Consider the following 20,117-nt stretch of genomic DNA (forward strand, 5'->3'; position numbering starts at 1 on the left):
AAGCGACTCGAAACCAAGAGCCAGAGTGCCTGCAAGTGCCTGCATGCGCCAGCACAACTTAGAGCTAGTAGCAGCGCTCCAGCAGCCCTCTCTGGCCCTGAAACTTTTGCCCCGGCACCGCTTTTCCGCCTGGAGCAGCGGGCCCCTGTCAAGAGAGAGCACTAAGGCAAGCCAACTGGCATGACGTCCCGTCGTGCTGGACAAGGTCTCCCACGCCTTTTAAGTTAATTTTAAACGCGGGACCCTCCAACAAAGAATCCCTGCAGCCAAATAACTGACACCCGCCGGAGAACAAGCCAAAGAGGTAGAAAGGCGTCGCAATCATTCGGGCATACTCTTACTCGTACTGTACAGCTGCTTTCCTGGCCAATGAGCAGAGTGACATGGCAGCTCAACTACTCATACATGCATTCTACGAAGACGTGCACAGCCCGTTTGCAAGCACAGACAGACAGCCAGGCCCAAGTACAGATACGGATACAGATACAGGTACCGGTAAAGTACGGATACAGGTACAGGTACCGGTAAAGTACGGCTGGGGAATAGCACGTGCGCGGCAACTGCCCCGACTCAGACTCACCTACTCATTCAAGATCCAGGTATCAATATGCGATATGGGCAGGAGCAGCGGACTGCAATACGGACTCCCGACTCAGGCACGCCCCAGGCTCAGCCCCTGAGATCGTGACCAGACCTTGAGAGATTCAACCTGCCTGTCTTTCGCTTCCCCTTGCATCTGATCACTGATGCTTGAATCCTCGTACTCTCTTGTTGCCCGACCCGGCGAAAAGCCCACAAACAAAGACCAAGTGGAGGTACCGGAATCAAGCACGCAAGCTTTGCAGAGCCAGTGCCAGTTCTCCGTATTGGTGCTAGTATTGGTGCTGGTGCGAGTTTCCAAGGACTGTTGCAGACTACCGCCATCATGATCCAAGGAGTTTTGCTTCAGAGCACAGCAAGTGAGAGGTGGGTACCAGACCTACGTCTCCAGGCCTCACCTACGACTCTGCGATGCAACCTACGGCAGTCATCAGCATCAGCCTGGTTCAGTGGCGATAAGTAATGTTCTTCTGCCTTGTTTCAACTTTCGATCGGCAGCGTTGCATACGATACATACATAATACCGACAAACGGGGATTTTGCCAGTTTCTCCACTGACTTACTTGTAGAACGAGATGGACCCGAAACCCAGCTCCACCTCCGACCAGGCATGACTTGCCCTACGGACAGCGTTCCTTGAAGTGTGGAGGCCGGTGCGCAGCAAAAAATCATCTTTAATGTCCGGTTTGCTCACGGCAGGGCTCCCTCCATTGGCGACCAAAGGTGCCACCAAGAAAGAAAGAAAAAGAAGAAAAAACAGCTTGCTTGCGTTGTGAGACCTACTGCACTCTCCTGGCACCATCTTCTCATCTTCCGCATCATCAGTAGGAGTTTATATATGCATTCTTTGGGATTCCATCTCTTCCCGGGATGCCTTGGCGGCACCTGTTTTGTTTCCCGTTGGAGTTGCAAGGATACCCCGTGCGGCCGGCCTTTTATCACCGCCTTTGCGATCCTACGGAACACGGATCACGGAACGCGGGATATCATGCATTCGACCTGTTGCACTGCGTCCTTACTGACGATATCCATGTCCCTTTCGGTGTTATTTCAACGGGGCAGCCGCTTTCGGCGGACTCCGGAGATATGGCCGTACTCAGACTCCTCCCGGTGACAGCGTGTAGTTGCAGCCGAGTCTCAGCGTTCCCTGCGCATCTCACGCCGAGACACCAAGTTCAAGTTGGAAATGCGATGATGAATCAACACAGCCGCCGGTGCGCCCCACAATGTGCAACAGCTTCAAGACGTCTATTTTGCTAAACCATCATTGGTTTGGCCTTTACCCCAATACGCAGGCCAGTGTTGCGCCAGTAGTAGTTAGCCTGCTGGTCATCGTCGCTTATTGCCATCTCTACGCAGGTGGCACCCCGTCACCGCACTTGGTCACAACTCTGTCTTCAGCACGTTTGACCAGTCACTATATCCTCTGGGATTCTGGGTACACCACAAAAGTATGCTGTGTGGTCGAAACCTTGTCACCTCTGGGTTCCTAGGTAGACAGAACCAATCCACCTGGTGTTATCCCACGTGCATGTCCCGGTGCCGTCTCTCTTACAAGTCATTCAACAAATGGCGGGCCACATCTATGGAATCGAACAAAGTCCAGCCCCTCACCCAGGGTTGTTCCCCCGCATATGCGTCATCTCAGAGCCTGCCCTGGCATGGTTGTCTCGAGCATACATCTCGCTTTTCAAGATTGGATTGGCGGGCCGCTGCTTAACTAAGTCGATGACTGCAGTTTCAGCCAAGGTAGCAATTCGTATCGCGCCGTGTCCGCACAAACTCGCCAGGACAAATCCCCCCACTGCCTGTCCTCGGCTCGCGACAGTACTCGCGCTCTACTTGTACTAACTCTCATAAGTTTATTGTGCTAGGAGGTAACTTTATAAGGGGCGCAAAGTTTGTGAGTTGGTGCTTACCACAACTGATATGCTAGGCAATCTATTTTTGATCCATCATGGAATGTTCGTCACATCTCTGGGCTTGAGTTCTGGGCTCCCTTCTCTCCACTTCGGAATTCACTTTCCAGCCCTGACAGGGTACGACTGCTCTAGCGGCAATAAGAATTGCAATATAGCGACACCATCCCGCTGTTAACCCGACTCAGGAAGTCAACTTTCCGCAAAGCCCGCACTAGTTGCATTCGGGCATTTCTATCCCTTGTTTTCCCGTTTGTCCAGCCTGTTGGCACACCTCTTTTAAAGGGGTCTGCTGTCTGGGAGACTATGACTGCCAATATAGTATCAATGACAAATAATAGGACCGTATCTTTGCTCTGAGATAGCAACAGAACCGGCTCCGTAGTGCGAGTACAAGTACTGCAAAGTACCGCTCCATGCTCGTCACAACTTCATACATGCTAGCCATGCTCCGGCCGCCACAGCCAGGCATACATATTGCAAGGTCATACTTGCACAGGTAATCATCTCTGCTACTGCTACTAGCATGTCTCAGCCTGTTTTAAAAATATGAGATATTACAGATTGCATGGCCGTTTCTCCTTTTAGCCTCGCTTCATGTTCCCGTCAGACCCCCCAGTTCAGCCTAAGAGAGCAAATGCCACTCTACGGAGCACAGTATTGCTACTTGTTCCCTTCAAGGTATTTCTCTTTACATCATCGCCGTGTCATGAATGTTATTTTTACCAGGTATACCGGAGTTTTTTTCAGTGAAATCATCAACGGGTATCTGGAATGGCCGCTATTCTCTGTCGCAGGCATAATGATTTGTTAGACCTTGAATCTTGTAGAAACAGTGCCGGCTTGTTGAGGTTCAACCCTCTGTGGGACAAGTCAAGTGAAACGGAGCGTCTGAACGGTTTGCGCTTCTGGAACTAAGCTCCGTTATCCACCTTTGCCCGACTACCCGTGGATAACCCTGGGCAATGCAGGGCAATTCCGACAGACAGGGCTAACAGCAACTTCACCGACTTGCAAGCGTTGATGAATCTGTGCCCTCAGCCAATATCTCTTGACTTACATCCCCCACAATCTAAAGGCACAGGCACAGATGCGGTAGGCATCACGAGACGCTACACAGTTTTAGGCCCTACCCAGCTACCTCGTTGACGGTTCTGGACCTGAGCGATATTGGGCCATGGCAATGGAGATTCGCTCTTTATACGAGACGTACCTGTATTCAGTTAGGTCAGGGCCACCGAATCCTCACTGTTGATGCTGTAATTAGCATACCTTGCTGGCTCAGGAAGGATGCAAAATCCTCCGACGACCTATACTATACTGCTTGTATGAATCTGCGCATCAAGAGCATGCAGGCTCTGTATCTGGGATATCAGCATCACGACTTGGCAGGCAGCAAAACGGTCGGCCAAGGGACCATTTTCGGAGAAGTTCCGATATGCTGCAGCTAAAGTTACCGAACCAGCCATGTACAGTACGACTACGGATTTTGTTGCCGGGTTTTACGCCAAATGTCTGTTTTGGTGGCCGAGTTTTGCATGTGCCGAGATTCGGTCGCCAGGGATTGGGCAGCAAAAAGCTGCAAGATTATAATCAAGGGACAAGAGAGAGAGGGACAACAGGGACAAGAAAGAGAGAAAAGAACAGATAAACGGCCAGACAAGGGGAGCTCATCGGAAGGGTGTCCTGTTAATACCCCTTCCTGGCCCTTTTGCACCCAAAAGAGGGTGCTGCCAAGGCATGTCGTGAGAAAACTTGTCGAGAAAGGGCATGCACGCACATCAGCGGCACAACCTATACAAAGTGCCCCCTAGTAGGATTCGCATTCGCATGCCCGTAGTACGTAAGCCCCCGAGATGCGACGTTCTCATCATACATACATACACGGAAAGACAAAAAGACACAGCCTGACTGACTCGTTACTTGTGTAACAACTGAAGAAGCAACAAGAAGAAGAAAGAGGCCAAGGGGACACACAGCCTGTCACTTGTTCCGTCTTCAGCCCCCAAACATCCAATGACAGCTCACTCAACGCCACCCCTCCCCCGTTTTCTCTCCTTGCCCTTATCCCGCTCTATCAAAAAGAAAGAGCGAAAGTTTCTCCGCGCCAATCAGGAAGAGCATGAAGAACCTTTTTTCCTTTTTAACCCTCGTCCATACTTGTACGAGTAACTACTCGGACACTTTCTTATTGAATTTGGAAGTTTTGTCAGGATGATCCTTGGAGCTGTTTGATTGGCCAGCCTCTAACAGTAATAGTAAGAAGAAAAACGAAACATATCTGAAGGTCAAAAAAAGAAAGATCCACCAATTCCCTGTATTAGGTAGGGCGGCGGAGAAGAGCCCGAAAAATTCCAGGGTAGGTCTAAAGACCCCCCTCACCCTTCCAAAGGCGCAATTTCGTGCCAAGAACGGGGTCCGTGGCAAACCACATAGAGACAGAGCACGAGTAAGTTGACACACATCCTACTGCTGTATAACACAAGGTATATAGTAGTAAGGCATGTAAGCATACATACAGTAGGGTACGGCCCGGGGGGGAGGGGAGGAGCGGCGGCTCTCGCTCAAGCAAGAAAATCCTTCGAAATGTAAAATAGGCTCGGAGCCGAGGAACTAACGGCAACGAAAAGGAAGGAGAAACGAAGAAAATTTAGAGATAGCTTGTCTGACTCTCTTTTTTAGGCGAAGGATTCTTTCATCCATGTATGTCTGCAGATGACATACATACATATACTAGTAGTTCCATTTTCCCGTTTATACGAGCGTAAACTCGTGCTAGGAGTCAAACCCCAGGTAAAAACTGTACTAAAGAGCTCCACGGGTGGCATATAAGAAAAAAAATGTTGATTAGGGACCCTTGCGCCGTGATAAGCGCGTCCAATCGGCACTCTTGTTCGCACAACGGAGCTACATATTGCTTGTATGTATGTATGTCTGGAAACTGCTAGTCCTTAGGATCAACGCTTGGATCAAAAAGTCTTGATGTTGCTCAACCAGTCTACAGATAACTCGGTCAAGGGGTGCGGCGCCTATGCGTCATGAATCCGGCAAGCTAACTATTCTCAACTTACGGACCATGTGGTTCCTTGACGATCTCCCTCATCAATGCGGCAGGTAGACCAACGGGTCTTCAGCCTCCATCACGGATTTGGTCGTCCCTGCATGTGATAGCCCTTGACAGTATCCAGTATTTTTGCCTGACTTGTATGAATCGAGCTACCAAGCTACTGTGCCTAGCAGATAACCAACGTGCTAGGGGTATAACAACTCTAATTGTATTTTGTGCTGGGCCTATTCTACTACAGACGTCTCCAACTCCAAAAAGAGACATCTTCTCGGCCCAAAGGAAAATATTTACATAGCCTAATGAAGGATTGCCGCCCAGGTCTATAATGGTGCTACACCGAATGAATGCTAAACCGTTCCTTTGTTGAAAACCCCCCACGACATCGCCCAGAGTTGCCGCCTTGCAGGGCCACAGTGTTGCCCAGACTCGGCCGAGATCGCAATCCCTGTCTTAACAGGAGGGTGCCTCAGAGGATTCATCTTTCTAAATTCTCTCCTCAAAGTCATACCAAGCATCCTGGCGCAGGATGCGGTCTCTATGCCAAGGCCCGAGGAAATGGCCGTTTGGATCGGCAACATCGCGTATGTGTCTGAACTTGTCCAGGTCACCGCCATACATGGTTTCAATCTCGGTACTATAGGTTTCAAAGTTCTTGGCCCAATGGGGCCTGCCGCCCATATCCTTCATCAGCCATTCGAATGCCTGATAGTAACGTTCCCGACATGGTGGATCTTGCCAATAAGGCCGGTACAGAGTTGCGTTGAGATACAACGTCGGGCCATCCTTGACAGTTGGGTCAAGATAAGGCCGGGCGTTTGAAGTAAGAGTCGTATCACTGACACGAACTTCAACTGGCGCATGAACATAGAGGCCCTCAGCCGAGAAGGGAATGTTGTGTGGCACATAGTCAGGGTCTTGGGGCGTGAGTTGGTTGAGCCACGAGCTGAGTCTGCGAAGCGCCTCTGGGCCCTTGTGTAGGGGAATCGCCCACTCGTTGACAAACTGAGAATAGAGACAATTCATCAACAGGGCTTTGCGGCTTGGCTGGACAGCTGTCGTGGTGGAACCGTTGGCGAATCCGTACTGCATACCAAATACGAACCACTCAACCCACGGAAGGATGCGAGGCACATACTGGGCCAGGTAGAGCAAGTTGTGATAGACGTAATAGCCCAAAGATCCATCGTAGTAGCTCACCGGGGGTTCGCGATGTTCTTCTTCCGTCTTCTCGGCTTGCCAGACTACCGCCCGGCGTGTATAAGGGAACCACCAGACCCGCACAAACTCACTCTGAGTCCACAAGTCCTTTTGCCAGGCGTTGAACATTCGCAAATCAGAGTCAATGGTCTGCTTCCACTTGAGGCTAAAGGCTGGGACAGCGCGGAAGGTGATTTCAGAGATGATGCCAAGAGATCCAAGAGAGAGCAGCGCGGCTTGGAATAGTTCAGGATTATCATCCTTGGAGCAGGACTTGGTGGTGCCATCGATAAGGGTGATTTTGAGAGCGAGGACATCCTCGGACATGAGGCCGTGGCGGATACTGCTGCCATGGGTTCCCGTTGAGATGGCACCGGCAATTGACTGCTGATTGATACTGCCGAGATTCGGCATGGCCAGGCCGTGGCGCTCAAGTTCCTCGCATAGCGTATACAGGCGAATGCCGCTCTGCATCACCACGATGCCGGTTTTATCATCCACCGAGAGAATCTTGTTGTACTTGTCCAGGTTGACCAGCCAGTGCGAGGTCCAGGTAATGTTAGAGGGCGAGTGTCCGCATCCCACAGTCGTGATTCGCTTGCGCCATTTTCGCGCATAATTGACCATCCATTCAATTTCCTCCAGCGATTCGGGCTGGATGTAAAGCTCTGGGAGGCAGGAAAATGTGCGCGCCCATGTGTGGTGAGTATGGTGGAAGACGGCGCGCTCGTTGAGGATCTCGTCTCCATCAACGGAACCCTCGCCGTAGCCGAAAAGCGGCAGTTTGTGCATGTCGCAGGATGTGCCGCTGGATTCCTTTCTTTGCTCTTCTTCTTTTCTTCTCCCTTGCCGTTTCAGCTCACCCGTTGATCTAGGATACAGACAGCGGGCAAGAGTGAAGAGCGGCTTTTCCGATGGCCGCTGGCAGGATTCCAAAGAGAGATACAGTAGCTTGATAGGGTGATCACGCAATTTGTTTGCTGTGGTGAAGAATCCTTGTTGCGCAAGATTATTTTAGTCGGTGCAACCACCCCGTGAGTCAAGATAAGAGGGCTGGAGATGAAAGAAGAGCATCAGATGAAACGAAGAGAGCCATTGTTCAAATGACAAATGGCGAGATTCGCGAAGGAAGGAGGCAATTCACAGACGTCGCTTCCATGATGCAACGATTTTTTTCACTTTTTACTTCTCAGGTGCCACTTGCGGCATCGAGACGCAGTTCGGATTTGTAACGCCTACCCGGGAAGGTCTAACAGCCTTCCCGTCGCAATTACGGAATTCATTCGGCGAACGAGAATAGGTACTGAGCAGACTGCTATCAATTGCCTCTGCTATCAAGGTAACACTAGGACTAAGAATTGAATGGGTGCCAGCTTTTGGCCACTCAAGGCTCTAGATCTGAGAAAAAAAAAATTTGGTCCCTGCGTCGGCGCTACTCAAACCTCCGAGTTAAGCCGTGCTTGCGCTAATTTGCCGGTATAGATGGACAACATGACAGGCCGTCTTTTGACAGCTGACAGTAGTTGCTGTTTAGCAGTGCAGACGTCAGAAAGAATGAGGGTGTGAACTTTTATTTAAGTTGATCCGAGAGATGGCGCATTGCTTGCCGTTAAAAGCCAGTTTCGCCAAAACGGAACTCTTTCCGAGAGCCATTTCTAACCGTCAACTCCAAAGCTATCAGGTCCACCGTCGGCAGAGACATCCGACTGTTGTTCATCAAACAGACTGTTTGAAGCTATTTCTACGTAAATCGCTGATCCTGTAGTAATCATCCATTGAAGAATCCCTGGATTGTTCCTCGCAAGTACCTGTACTCCGCGAGTACAGTCCTATACTTCACTTTACCCATGAAGCTATTCCGTCCATCTCGCTCTAATACCCGAGCTTGACCATGCAGATGCCTCCATTCCAAGCATGTTCTGCCCCTGAACGTTCGCCATTGGTGCCCGCGGAAACATATTGCGCGCGCAATGCAACTGCCGATGTCCAAAAACCTGCTCTTGCTGCTCCGAGTCCTGCAATAGTCTGTCGGAGTGGGCTCATGGTTCGTATATTGGCGCGGCGCTTTATTAATGCTAGAGGCGTGGCATCTCCTCGGACCGACGGCGCTTGCAAATCACAAGGAAATTGATGCGCCCTCCAGCTCCGGTAGTTTTTAAGGCTGCAACTATTCGGGTGCTTAGATTTCGTCAGATTCGCTTGCGTCGGCTCTTTCGTAGGAGGGGGCCCATTGTCGATCAATAAGAGGTTTAAACCAACGACCTTTGCCGAATAATGAGGTCTCGCTAAATTCGACGCAGCTTGGTCGTCAAGCGTGTATAAACTGATTTGACAGATCAGCCAGCATCAAAAGCTCTTTGCCCGCTTGGCTAAGCGGTATAGCGTGTCACTAGTAAATACTTGACATGACAAGGTGATCAGTTCGACTCTGATAGTGGGCATTCTTTTTTGTCGGACTCTCCACTTCCATTCTTTTTTGTCACCAGCTACCCCAGAGCTGGTAACAACATGAAAATGTTTCAATGAGCAATGACCGTTGTAATTTTTGATACAAGATATATCGTTTCAGTATTAGAGACGCTGGGATATTATTACCGGTCTATTATTAACTGGAATATCGAATGCTACAAGCTGACGCTTTGGACATCGAGCAAAAGGAGAAAGTCAGCGACATGACTCGATCATGCGTGAAACCGACCTAGCCTACGTAAAGTATGTCAATTATGGTACGCACCCAAACAAATGCTGCATCTATTGGTGTATGAAAAATATCCTATCTCGATTACCTGTATCTCTCTCTGTTCGCAAAGATTGCAGGTTGATGGAGTGGTCATTCTGGAGCCTAAAATGAGAAATTCGTTTGTTCCCTGATAGCTACATAAAATAAGAGGAGAGCAATCTATCGTTTCTGTAAATACTAGTAATTCGTTGTTCTGTTTGTTCAGTACCCCATCTCCAAAACGCCTATACACCGCCTGTTGTAAATTTCAATTGCGCATAACCCATGGCAAATCCCTGATGCTCCTTCGCCTTTAGGCCTTTGCTAGATCTCCACAGGGACCAGAGGATCTTCGCCACGCAACGTCCTCCATTTATTGGCGGCGTTGAGCACATCTGGGCATCCTTGCAGCAGGTACCCCCATTTGGTAAAGAACTTCTCCGTAAACTCCCACCCAGATATGTCCCATGGATCTGACCATGAGAGAATGCCGAGCTCTGTAGAACTCGAGCTCGCAGGAGTAAAGGTCCTTAACCGGTACTCTTGCAATGGAGTCATTCCTACTGTTGTAGGCGGCGGCGTGGAAACTTCAATCTCATCATCCAACTCGACGACTGGCGACGATTCCTTGTCTGGCGACGATTTACTGTCATCTGGTGAAGCACGAAAGTCATCTGGTGTACAACCAATGCTTGCGAAGATATCCCCAATCAAGTCTTGTAGTATTTCGTCCTCATTAACATTAAACTCCTCTACCGCGAGGATAAGATTGTCACGCAGCTGTGGCGATGGGAAAAGGTCAATCCAGCCTGGGTGAGGAATCTCCGCCTGGAGTCTCGTAGGTGTGAATGCTGGGGGGATGGCAGGAGTGCCATCGAGGTTCTGAGGAGCGCACTTAAGGTCGCTAAGCGAAAAGGTACGGCGGACATCGCACATCGTGGAGGCTATCGGCGAGATGCTACTTAGGATGAAGAAGTTTGTAATGACTGCTCTAGAGACATTGAGAACAATGACGTAGAGCAATCTATGGTCGGGAGTAAGCGGGAAATAAACTTGATGGGAAGGGACTACAGGCTTCCCGCGCTCGCCTGCAGAAGATGCTGGGAGGACGGCTGTTGTCTCTGATTCGTGCTCCTGGGCAAGATTCAATCTCTGCCGTCGGCCTGGTTCGGATAACGGGTCAATTCATTATTCTCCGATGCAAGAGTTTAAATAAAAGAGGGACCAGGAGATGAATCCTTACGAGCAGCCCGCTGGTTGAGCCTATTTTGTCTTTTCCTCCTTTCCTTAGCATCCTTGAGCCCAGACCAGTCGTCCTTTTCATCCAGCTTCTGCTTGGGCCTCCTGATTCAGCTTCTGGCCAACCTTGTCCGATCCACATGAAAGTAAACTCACCTCGTCCCGTAGAGGTACTAGACGAAATCTCTGAAATGTAGCCATCGTATGTATATGTTGAGTTAGACCAATGATTCTGTCCAGGAAAATAACGCGGAAGAGGATTCCGTAGATAGGAGGAGGATGAATCTGGAGTGTGAAAGGTCATCAGTTTGTCTTCGATGTCTCCTGCTGACTGGAGATGACCAAATTGGGAAAGCTGGTGGGGTTTCAGAGGGCTGGCGCTAATGCAGTCGAATGACAACACCATACCTGTCTAGGCTTAGCTTGGCGATGTTTTGAGGCGAGGGCGAATCGGTGGGAGTTTATCTGTATGAACAGCAGCAGATGGATGACGAAGCATGCCGTTTCTGGAATACGATACTCCAAGAAGTTGGTATTGAATGGACATTTACGGATTCTAATTCTTCCATCTTCACTTGAAGGCATTGAATCAAGACAACTCAACTTACATTGTGATTTGAAAGCTACGAATATATAAAGGCACCTAACTTCGCTGGAATAACTGGAATTCATCATGGAAACAATCACACAGTTCTCTCAGTCTACTGCGGATCAGATAAGAAAGAAGCTAATATTCTACAACTTATACATTTCTTCAAGTGTCTGATCCGAAATTTCCATCATTCGAATCACACACTTCAAATTTCATTCCATTTACTTATTACCGTCAATTCAGTCCTACAGACTCATCACAACTCTTTTTAGTTCACAATGAGCGCCGCACATGTGGTTTGGGGTCTAATGACAAACCGCTGGTCATATCCAAGTCTTGAGTCTCTCGAAAACCTCCCAATTCCTGGTAAAACTGTCATTATCATAGGTGCCAGCGGTGGTCTTGGCCTCGAAGCTGCCCGACATTACGCTCGCTTAGGAGCATCTCGAGTCATCCTGGGTGTTCGGTCACAGAGCAAGGGCGATGAAGCCAAGCGGAATATCACCTCTAGCCTCAGCCCTGAAACGGCCAATGCATGTGTCATTGATGTCTGGATTATTGATTTGGCATCATTTGCATCTGTTAAAGCATTTGCGGACCGCGCCACAAAAGAGCTTTCATCAATCGACATTGCCTTGCTTAATGCTGCCGTCGACAAGGCTCAATTTGGACTAACAAAGGATGGCTGGGAAGAAACTCTGCAAGTGAACACTCTGGCAACTACGCTTCTTGCTTTGCTATTACTTCCCAAGATGCGGCAATCATCACGACCAGACTGGAAACCGTGCTTAAGTATTGTTGCTTCAAGGGGGCACCAGTTAGTGTCGGATGCAGCACCTTGGCAATATGCTCCTAACTGCATAGAAGCGCTGAACAGGAAAGAAAACTTTGGGCAGGCGCCCATCAGATATTGCACTTCTAAGTTGCTTATTATCTATGCAGTCAGGGAGATTGCGAAGCTTGCCCTCTCACCTCAGAATGAACCAGACGTCGTGGTGAACTACTCGTGTCCGGGGGCATGTAAATCGGACCTGGCGCGAGAAGCGGATTCTATGGGGAAAAAAGTTGGGCTTGCCGTCATTCAGGCGACGATTTGCAAGACAACGGAGGAAGGGTCTAGAACGATAGTCTTTGCGACCGGTCTTGGCGTCCAGAGCCATGGATTGTGGTATCACAAGGATAGAATGGCTGAGTAAGGCAGCCCCTGAGCGTTCTTTGTTGATGTAATACTTTTCGTGGGATTTTGACTAATATCACTTTATAGGCCCGGAGTACTAGTCACAAATGAAAAGGGGAAAAAGCTGCAAGCAAAGGTTTGGAAGGAAATTGTGGAAGTTTTGGCGCCATATGGCATTGAGGTTGCCTCGAAATAAGGTGGGTACATTTTCCGTAGTTGTCTTTTTACAGACGGATGTACTTGTCGAATAGATAGATTTGCGCACTGACTTTCTGCTTAACTGATGAAGTGATTCTATCAGCTATGAAGGCTTCTTGTATTACTATATTTATTATATGAGCTATCACTATTAGTTGAACCTCTTACCCTCTTACTATTGAGACTTGTGACGTTGATGTGAAGTTTATGTTTTATGTTTTTCTATAATAAAAATGCGGCGTATCCAATCTGGGCGTGTACATGAAAAATAGCAACCTTTAAAGCGACCTCTAAAACAACCCCGAAAACAACTCCTAAAGCACTTCCTAAAGCACTTCCTAAAGCACTTCCTAAAGCACTTCATAAAGCAATTCCTAAAGCACTTCCTAAAACAACCTCTACAGCAACCTCTACAGCGACATCGCATAAAGAATAATAACCTGAAAATAACAAAGCATCTCCTCCCCCAATCTCAGCGCTCAAACTCAGGAATGGTGCCGTTTATCATGAATCTATCTGTTCTATCAGCTCTTTCCAAAGAGCCGAATCATATTCGTCGAGTACGTCCTTCAAAACAGTCTCATATTGGGTGCTGAAGGCTTGCGGGTCAGCTCTTTTGGCAACTACCTACCTAGTAGTAGTACTTGCTTGAAGGTGGGAATGTACAGAGTCATGTCCTTGAAACCGGCCATTTTAGTAAGACATAGTATCAGAGGCGTCTTCCCATGACCGTCTTTGTGTTCTTCAGATACCACTCCATGTTAGCAGTAGCTCTGCGGTCTGGGGTCTACCTTTTGATAGGGCTCTATGGAGGGCTGTTTGACCCATGAAATTCCGCATGTTGAGGTGGTTTGCAATGCCGCCCATGCACAGAAGTTGACGGGAGATGTCAAGATGACCGTTATTTACACATCAATTGATCCATACCTTCCATAGAGACGGCGGTGCGTGCTCTACAACTGTGGGTTTTTTAACATAAGTTTCGGCGTTGATCGAGGCCCTTTCAAGCATTTGCTTCACAGTTTCCTGGTCGTTGGACAAATTAGCGTAAGTGAGAAGTCCGAACGGCCGTGCTTGACATTGTGAGAGATGCAACTCTCTTGTTCGTTGGCACTCTTCGGAGGATGATTGAATAGGGGCACTCTTGGGTTCGACGAAGAGGTGAAAGTAGATGAGACTTAGATGAAGCCCATCTAAGATGCGATTGATGATTTCGACTGGGAACCGGGCGAGGATGTCGATGACCGGTGTTGAGGTTAGGATGTCGATGACCGGTGTTGAGGTTGGAGCGAGAGTTGATGCCGGAACGGATGACATTTTACACCGAGTGTGTCAGGGTCATAGAGATTGACAGCTGATGCAAGAATCTATGTTGAGATTGTCTGGTGTCGAGATTGCTTTGGTGATAGTATTGAGTCTATCTACATGCGCACTCAGAGGGTTATATATGTGCGTTACCGGCGACGTCACCTGAACATGAAGCCATCTCCAACGATTCTGATATGACCGTTAACTGAATAAGTTAGTGTTAGACGTTGAAGAATTGCCATCCCATGTAAAATTATCTTCGATGAAAGCTCCGGTGTAAGACAAACTAATTCATGAAACACCTGTGTACCTAGAGAAAAAGCAGTGGCATTCACTTGAGATGAAACAAGGATGGGTAGTTTTTCGGCTGCTGCTTTATGGGAGTTTCATACAGTGTGTCTCTAACAATGCAATGCACGTCTGTGCCAAGGAAATAAAGAGACAAAGGGACGAGAATTATGAGGGTCGTGAGGGAATTGCTTCTTGAACGACGTCTTACAAAAGGGTACTGCACCAGAACGTACGTAGGCTGAGGATCGATGGATGATTAATACGCTCAATACGCTGTGAATACGCATATTTGGGAGAGGGGATTCATGTTTAACATTTGGCATTCGAACTACGCACTGTACATGTACTTGACAAACGTTTTAGAGGCCATGACTCGAAGAGTGGCCGTCACATGAATTCTGCTAGAAAGCATCGACGCCTTTGTTGCCCTCGAACTCTTTGTCACAATTTTTTCCCCTTTAAATCAAAAAAATGGGCATTTAGAGATGAATGATACTGGAGGTCAGAGAATCTGCTGCGGTCGTCCATCGGATCGGCGGGTTCATGTACAAACAAGCACATTACGGACCCCTCGGTATTAATAGATTAAATCCATTGCGGCATCATGCATCGAACCAGCCCGTGAAAGGAAGCTGATAAAGAGGAATGACTAAGCGCCCCGCCGCTCGATGCCCGCTAGTTCGCTTGGAGAAAAAAACGTCATTCCGAGTGCAGCACCTTGTTGCTCGGAGCTACGAATTACAGCAAGCTTAGTGCTGTGATCCAGGCAAGCCAGGCACTGTGCCGGGCAGAGAGCGCTGCAGCAGCCGCTACAGTGTCTGTTACAGCGCCTCTGGACACTGGAAGGCCAGCTCAGCCACCTGTGCGACATCATCCCTCATTTTCAGACCAAGGCAAGGCCTGGTCCATTCTTGTACATGCCACTTCTCCACCACCAATCTCCCGCGCTGCATTATCTTCCTTTCTCTTCAATTCACATGCAGCCCTGGCTGGATCGGCTCTTCCTACAACTACCTGAACCGCTATCGACGCCTTCTTTCACCACTGCTCCGAGCTACTCGGAATAGCCTCTGCGTTGGCGGCTGGGGGCTGCCTTCAGCTGCAACTCAAACCAACGAACCCCCCCGAACACGAGCGAAGAATTGCATGTAGCCCAGCATGTCGGACGTGGGCGAGAGGTACGTCGATCAGCCTCTGATTTTTAATCACCGTCTTTGTCCGTTTGCCTGCTGCAACGTCTCTTTCTTGTTTGCGACCATCGCCGTGTCTTGTTTTGTCGTCGAGTTCTGGAGCAATTAATAGACTTGGAGGGTTGACTGACTCGGTTGATGTGGCTACAGCAACCACCACAAGCGGTCCAAGTCCGCCGCGGCGCTGTCGCTGTTGCGTCGAAAGGACACTCGCGAAGACGAATCCGGAACTGAAGACGATCGATTGTCGACAACAGGTAGCCATGCATCTCCTCCGAAGCATGCTACGTCAGCCCCCCGCGGCCATAGCTCGCGGCTGTCGACACCGTCGGCCGTTCTGAGCAGAACACCGTCCAACAACCAGACTGCTGCAAGCGTAAAGGGTTCCCCTATTCAGGATATCAAGACCGGCAGCCTCGAGCAGTCGGTGCGCAAATTCAGGGTTGTCGAGGCCCTGCGGAGCGGGGACACGGCGTCCATTTCAAAGGCCATTCGAGAGACGGCGGACGGCGTCCCACGTGCGAGCATGTCGTCGCTTAGCGGGTCCAGTGCTGGAGCGCTCGAAGATACCACCATACTTCATCTGGCCATGCAGTGCGCCGAGTTCCCTGTTATCGAATACGTTCTCTCCGACGGTCTTGGCAGCTTGGATGTAAATTCTCGAGATAAGGATGGCAACACCCCGCTGCACATTGCTGCCATGCACGGCCGTACTCAAGCAGTCAAGCTGCTCCTGGAGCAGAAGGAAATCAACGATGCCATCGCAAATTCCCAAGGGAAGCTGCCCATCGACTTGGCGCGAACCCCTGAAATCTTCCAGCTTCTGCAGCTTTCTCGCTCCATGTTCACAGATACCAAAGTACAGCAAATCCAGGACCTCATTGCCAAGAGCGACTATGATACCCTTGCTCAGGTGCTGGAAGAGCAGCGCCTGAAGACCATGCTCGACATCAATAGCACCGAGTTTGTAAGCGACCCGGCCGTTGCGCAGGCTGGAGGCACCTTGCTTCACGAGGCGGCCAAAAAGAAGAACATTCAGCTCATCCAGGTGCTTCTGCTCCATGGTGCCGATCCTTTCCGTCGCGATCGAAAAGGCAAATTGCCCCAGTCAATCACCAGTGACGACAACGTCAAGGCCATTTTGAAAAAGTCGCCAGCCGCTGTGGCAGCTCAGAGGGGAATTCAAGAGAAAGCAGTGCTAGGACATGCGGCCTCGCAAAACGCAACTACTAGTGGCCCTGCTGATCCCTTGGCAGGCCGCGAGGCTCGGGAGATGAAGGGATACTTGAAGAAATGGACCAACTATCGCAAGGGCTACCAGTTGAGATGGTTTGTGCTGGAGGATGGAGTGCTGAGCTATTATAAGCACCAAGACGATGCCGGCTCGGCATGCCGCGGCGCCATCAACATGAAGATTGCTCAGCTCCACATGAGCCCAGACGAGAAGACCAAGTTTGAAATCATCGGCAAGTCATCTGTTAAATATACGCTCAAGGCAAACCACGAAGTAGAAGCCAAGCGATGGTTTTGGGCCCTCAACAACTCCATTCAATGGACCAAAGATCAAGCCAGGGAAGAAGAACGCCAAGCAGCTCGCAGCGCTGAGCTTCTTCGAATTGCCAAGGCCGACCAGAGCGGATCAGTCTCTGCCCAAGACTCTCACAGTGAGAACACGAGCATGACGGACTTGCGACGCGTCAGCACGCAGCTGCAAGCGCGCCCGATCCTTAGTGTCAAGAAGTCAGACATGACTGGCACCAGCATCGGCAGCGTAGACGAGGAGGATTTCGTGGATACCTACACAGAGGCGGATGCGATGCAAGGTCACGAGCACCCCGCTGGCCCTGGCACCTTACCAGGCGACGGAGACGACGACGACGACTATGGCGAGGAAACCAGCGGCCGTGAAGAGCCCCAGGCGACCAAGGATGCGCTCAACATTACGGCGCAATCAGCAAAGCTGCAGCTCGAGACCATGGGAAGCGTCCACTCGGCTCTTATGGCAGAACTCACCCGTAGTCCTGCCACGACTTTGTCGGATACAAAGGTGACGCAGGCCCTCTCTACATACGACGCTGCCATCCGGAGCTTGACGGCCCTGGTTGGCGACCTGCTCCGGATTTCGAAGGACCGCGACGCATTTTGGCAGTACCGGCTTGATCGTGAGTCCAACATGCGACGAATGTGGGAAGAAAGCATGGCACAGGTGGCTCGTGAGCAGGAAATTCTCGAGGCCCGCGTTGGTGAATCAGAGATGAAGCGCAAGCTCGCAAAGAAAGCGTTGCGGGAAGTCATGGAGCAAGGCGCCTTGCCGTCCGCCAGCGTTACGCCAACGATGGAGAGGGTACAAGAAGAGGTTGAGGAGGTCGAAGTCATTGTAAAGGCAGCTACCCGCGGCTTACCTCGAAAGCCGACGGCTCTAGAGCAGATGGCGGAGTTGTCTGACAGCGAGTCTGGAGTGGAAGACGAGTTCTTTGATGCCGTGGATGCCGGTGACGTTGAAGTCACCGAGATGCCTCCCAGCGACACTAAACAGGAAAAGAAGGACGTCGTCATTTCAGGTATCGACATTAGCAGCTCATTCTCTGGATATGAGAATGGAATTCGGCATAAGCTCAAAATGGAGAGCGATGACCGGCCGAAGATTTCTCTCTGGGTACGTCAACTAATGAATCAGCTGCCGCTGGGTGCATGAATCTGTGGTCTGGGCTAACAAGTAGAGACAGGGTATTCTCAAGTCTATGATTGGCAAGGATATGACGAGGATGACGCTGCCTGTGTCGTTCAACGAGCCTACGTCCTTGCTGTACCGTTGCGGTGAGGACATGGAATACGTGGAGCTCCTCGATCTCGCAGCAGAACGCTCTGATTCGATCGAGAGACTCATGTACGTGGCTGCATTTGCCGCCAGTGAGTATGCGTCCACGATTGGCCGCGTTGCCAAACCTTTCAACCCCTTGCTCGGCGAAACTTTTGAGTACGTTCGTCCGGACAAGAACTACCGCTTCTTCATTGAGCAGGTCAGCCATCACCCTCCGATTGGCGCCGCGTGGGCAGAATCGCCAAACTGGACGTACTGGGGTGAATCGCATGTCAAGTCAAAGTTCTACGGCAAGTCGTTTGACATCAACCCTCTTGGTACATGGTTCCTCAAGCTCCGACCTACCGCCGGTGGCAAGGAGGACTTGTATACATGGAAGAAGGTCACATCTTCGGTAGTTGGCATCATTACAGGAAACCCCACGGTGGACAACTACGGCCCCATGGAGATTAAGAACTGGACAACTGGGGAAGTGGCTTTGGTCGAATTCAAGGCCAGGGGGTGGAAGGCCTCGAGTGCGTACCAGATCGTCGGCAAGGTCATGGATGCCTCGGGCCAAGTGCGCGTGAGCCTCGGCGGACGATGGAACTCGAGACTATATGCCCGACTGACGCCGGGCTACGAGGCTGCTGTTGACGAGCCCTCGACGAAGAACAAGGACATTGTTCACCGAGGTAGCATTGCAGACCCCAGCCGAGCATACCTCATCTGGCAAGCCAACGAGAGACCGGCAGGCATTCCTTTCAACTTGACTCCATTTGTACTGACGTTTAACCACATCGACGACAAGCTGAGACCGTGGATTGCGCCCACAGACTCACGCCTGCGGCCAGATCAGCGCGCCATGGAGGAAGGAGAGTATGATTTCGCAGCGACGGAGAAGAACCGGCTGGAGGAGAACCAGCGAGCTCGTCGACGAATGCGTGAAAATGCTGGCGAAGAATTTGTCCCCGCATGGTTCACCAAGGCAACTTGCGAAATCACGGGTGAAGAGTATTGGCAATTCAACGGCAAGTACTGGACACAGCGAGAAAAGGCCGGTCCTGATGGCGATTACGAAGCTGCGTGGGGAGGGTTGGAGCCTATATACGACGATATACCTGCTTAGAATATCTTGGTACATGATAGCGGTGGACGATGAAGGACTCAGAAAAAGTAAGGGAAAAAATGTAACTGTATGGTTTTTAGCACTAGAGTTTGAGAGGTTGAGCTGAGTTGTTTTGCTATCTTGTTAAAGAGAGAGGGAGAGAGGGAGAGAGGGAGAGAGGGAGAGGGGGAGAGGGAGGAAGGGGGAGAGGCAGATAGGAGGGGATATGATGGAATGAGATGACGAGTAGCAGTAGCCCGTATGCAATATTAGTACTATACCGAAACGCTCTTTATAATTTTCTTGAGTTTTGTTAGTAAGGTATGTGTATGTAGGTACGTGCATTACATGACGTGGCATATGCCAGATGTTGGGGAAAAGATTGACGGGTGATGAGTGGCAGACGGCGACTTTCACATGGGAGTTGTCGCAATCCCGAGTCTCAACAAAACACCACTTGCACTGTAAGCAAATGATGCCACCTAACCGTAGCTTTATCTATTTACTCTTTAAAAAGCAATTTAACATGAACCACAATTACCTGTTTCGGCCTCCTTAAATTCCGTGGAGCAATGCAACGGGAACCTGGGGCAGTCCGCGGGAGTGCGAGGCAAACCTCGGCAATTTCTTGTGCTGATGAATGCTTGATTTCCACGAGAAGCAATTCGCTCCAAGTCCAGGAACACGCATTGGCGCTGATGCATATTAGTGG

At 50.0% G+C, this 20,117-nt stretch overlaps 5 protein-coding genes and 1 non-coding gene across 6 annotated transcripts; 3 read left to right on the plus strand and 3 right to left on the minus strand.

The window, feature by feature from the left end:
* Positions 1-5,435: 5,435 nt before the first annotated feature.
* V8C40DRAFT_243505 (D-arabinono-1,4-lactone oxidase-domain-containing protein) lies at positions 5,436-8,130 on the minus strand. Its single transcript, XM_083215459.1, has one exon. It carries the CDS (start codon positions 7,573-7,575, stop codon positions 6,070-6,072), a length of 1,506 nt encoding a protein of 501 aa, XP_083073433.1. The 5' UTR covers positions 7,576-8,130; the 3' UTR covers positions 5,436-6,069.
* Positions 8,131-9,142: 1,012 nt separating this feature from the next.
* V8C40DRAFT_t106 lies at positions 9,143-9,224 on the plus strand. The gene has a single exon. It is a non-coding gene; the product is annotated as a tRNA-Thr (tRNA).
* Positions 9,225-9,556: 332 nt separating this feature from the next.
* On the minus strand, positions 9,557-11,058 carry V8C40DRAFT_243509 (DUF3425 domain-containing protein). The gene is made up of 3 exons (XM_083215460.1): positions 10,898-11,058; positions 10,746-10,833; positions 9,557-10,665 (listed from the first exon to the last, which is right to left on the minus strand). The coding sequence occupies exons 1-3, from the start codon at positions 10,940-10,942 to the stop codon at positions 9,827-9,829; spliced, it is 972 nt and encodes a 323-aa protein (XP_083073434.1). The 5' UTR covers positions 10,943-11,058; the 3' UTR covers positions 9,557-9,826.
* Positions 11,059-11,226: 168 nt separating this feature from the next.
* Positions 11,227-12,816, plus strand: V8C40DRAFT_286997 (uncharacterized protein). The gene is made up of 2 exons (XM_083222621.1): positions 11,227-12,525; positions 12,598-12,816. The coding sequence occupies exons 1-2, from the start codon at positions 11,612-11,614 to the stop codon at positions 12,704-12,706; spliced, it is 1,023 nt and encodes a 340-aa protein (XP_083073435.1). The 5' UTR covers positions 11,227-11,611; the 3' UTR covers positions 12,707-12,816.
* A 666-nt stretch (positions 12,817-13,482) lies between these two features.
* Positions 13,483-14,025, minus strand: V8C40DRAFT_286999 (uncharacterized protein; the record flags this gene model as incomplete). The annotated part of the gene is made up of 1 exon (XM_083222622.1): positions 13,483-14,025. One exon carries the CDS (start codon positions 14,023-14,025, stop codon positions 13,621-13,623), a length of 405 nt encoding a protein of 134 aa, XP_083073436.1. The 3' UTR covers positions 13,483-13,620.
* A 1,201-nt stretch (positions 14,026-15,226) lies between these two features.
* V8C40DRAFT_243512 (Oxysterol-binding protein-domain-containing protein) lies at positions 15,227-19,578 on the plus strand. Its single transcript, XM_083215461.1, has 3 exons — positions 15,227-15,485; positions 15,648-18,153; positions 18,224-19,578. The coding sequence occupies exons 1-3, from the start codon at positions 15,466-15,468 to the stop codon at positions 19,424-19,426; spliced, it is 3,729 nt and encodes a 1,242-aa protein (XP_083073437.1). The 5' UTR covers positions 15,227-15,465; the 3' UTR covers positions 19,427-19,578.
* The last annotated feature ends 539 nt before the right edge of the window (positions 19,579-20,117 follow it).

The sequence above is a fragment of the Trichoderma camerunense genome, assembly GCF_050948025.1.
Source record: "Trichoderma camerunense strain CBS 138272 chromosome Unknown V8C40scaffold_8, whole genome shotgun sequence".
Taxonomy (NCBI): domain Eukaryota; kingdom Fungi; phylum Ascomycota; class Sordariomycetes; order Hypocreales; family Hypocreaceae; genus Trichoderma; species Trichoderma camerunense.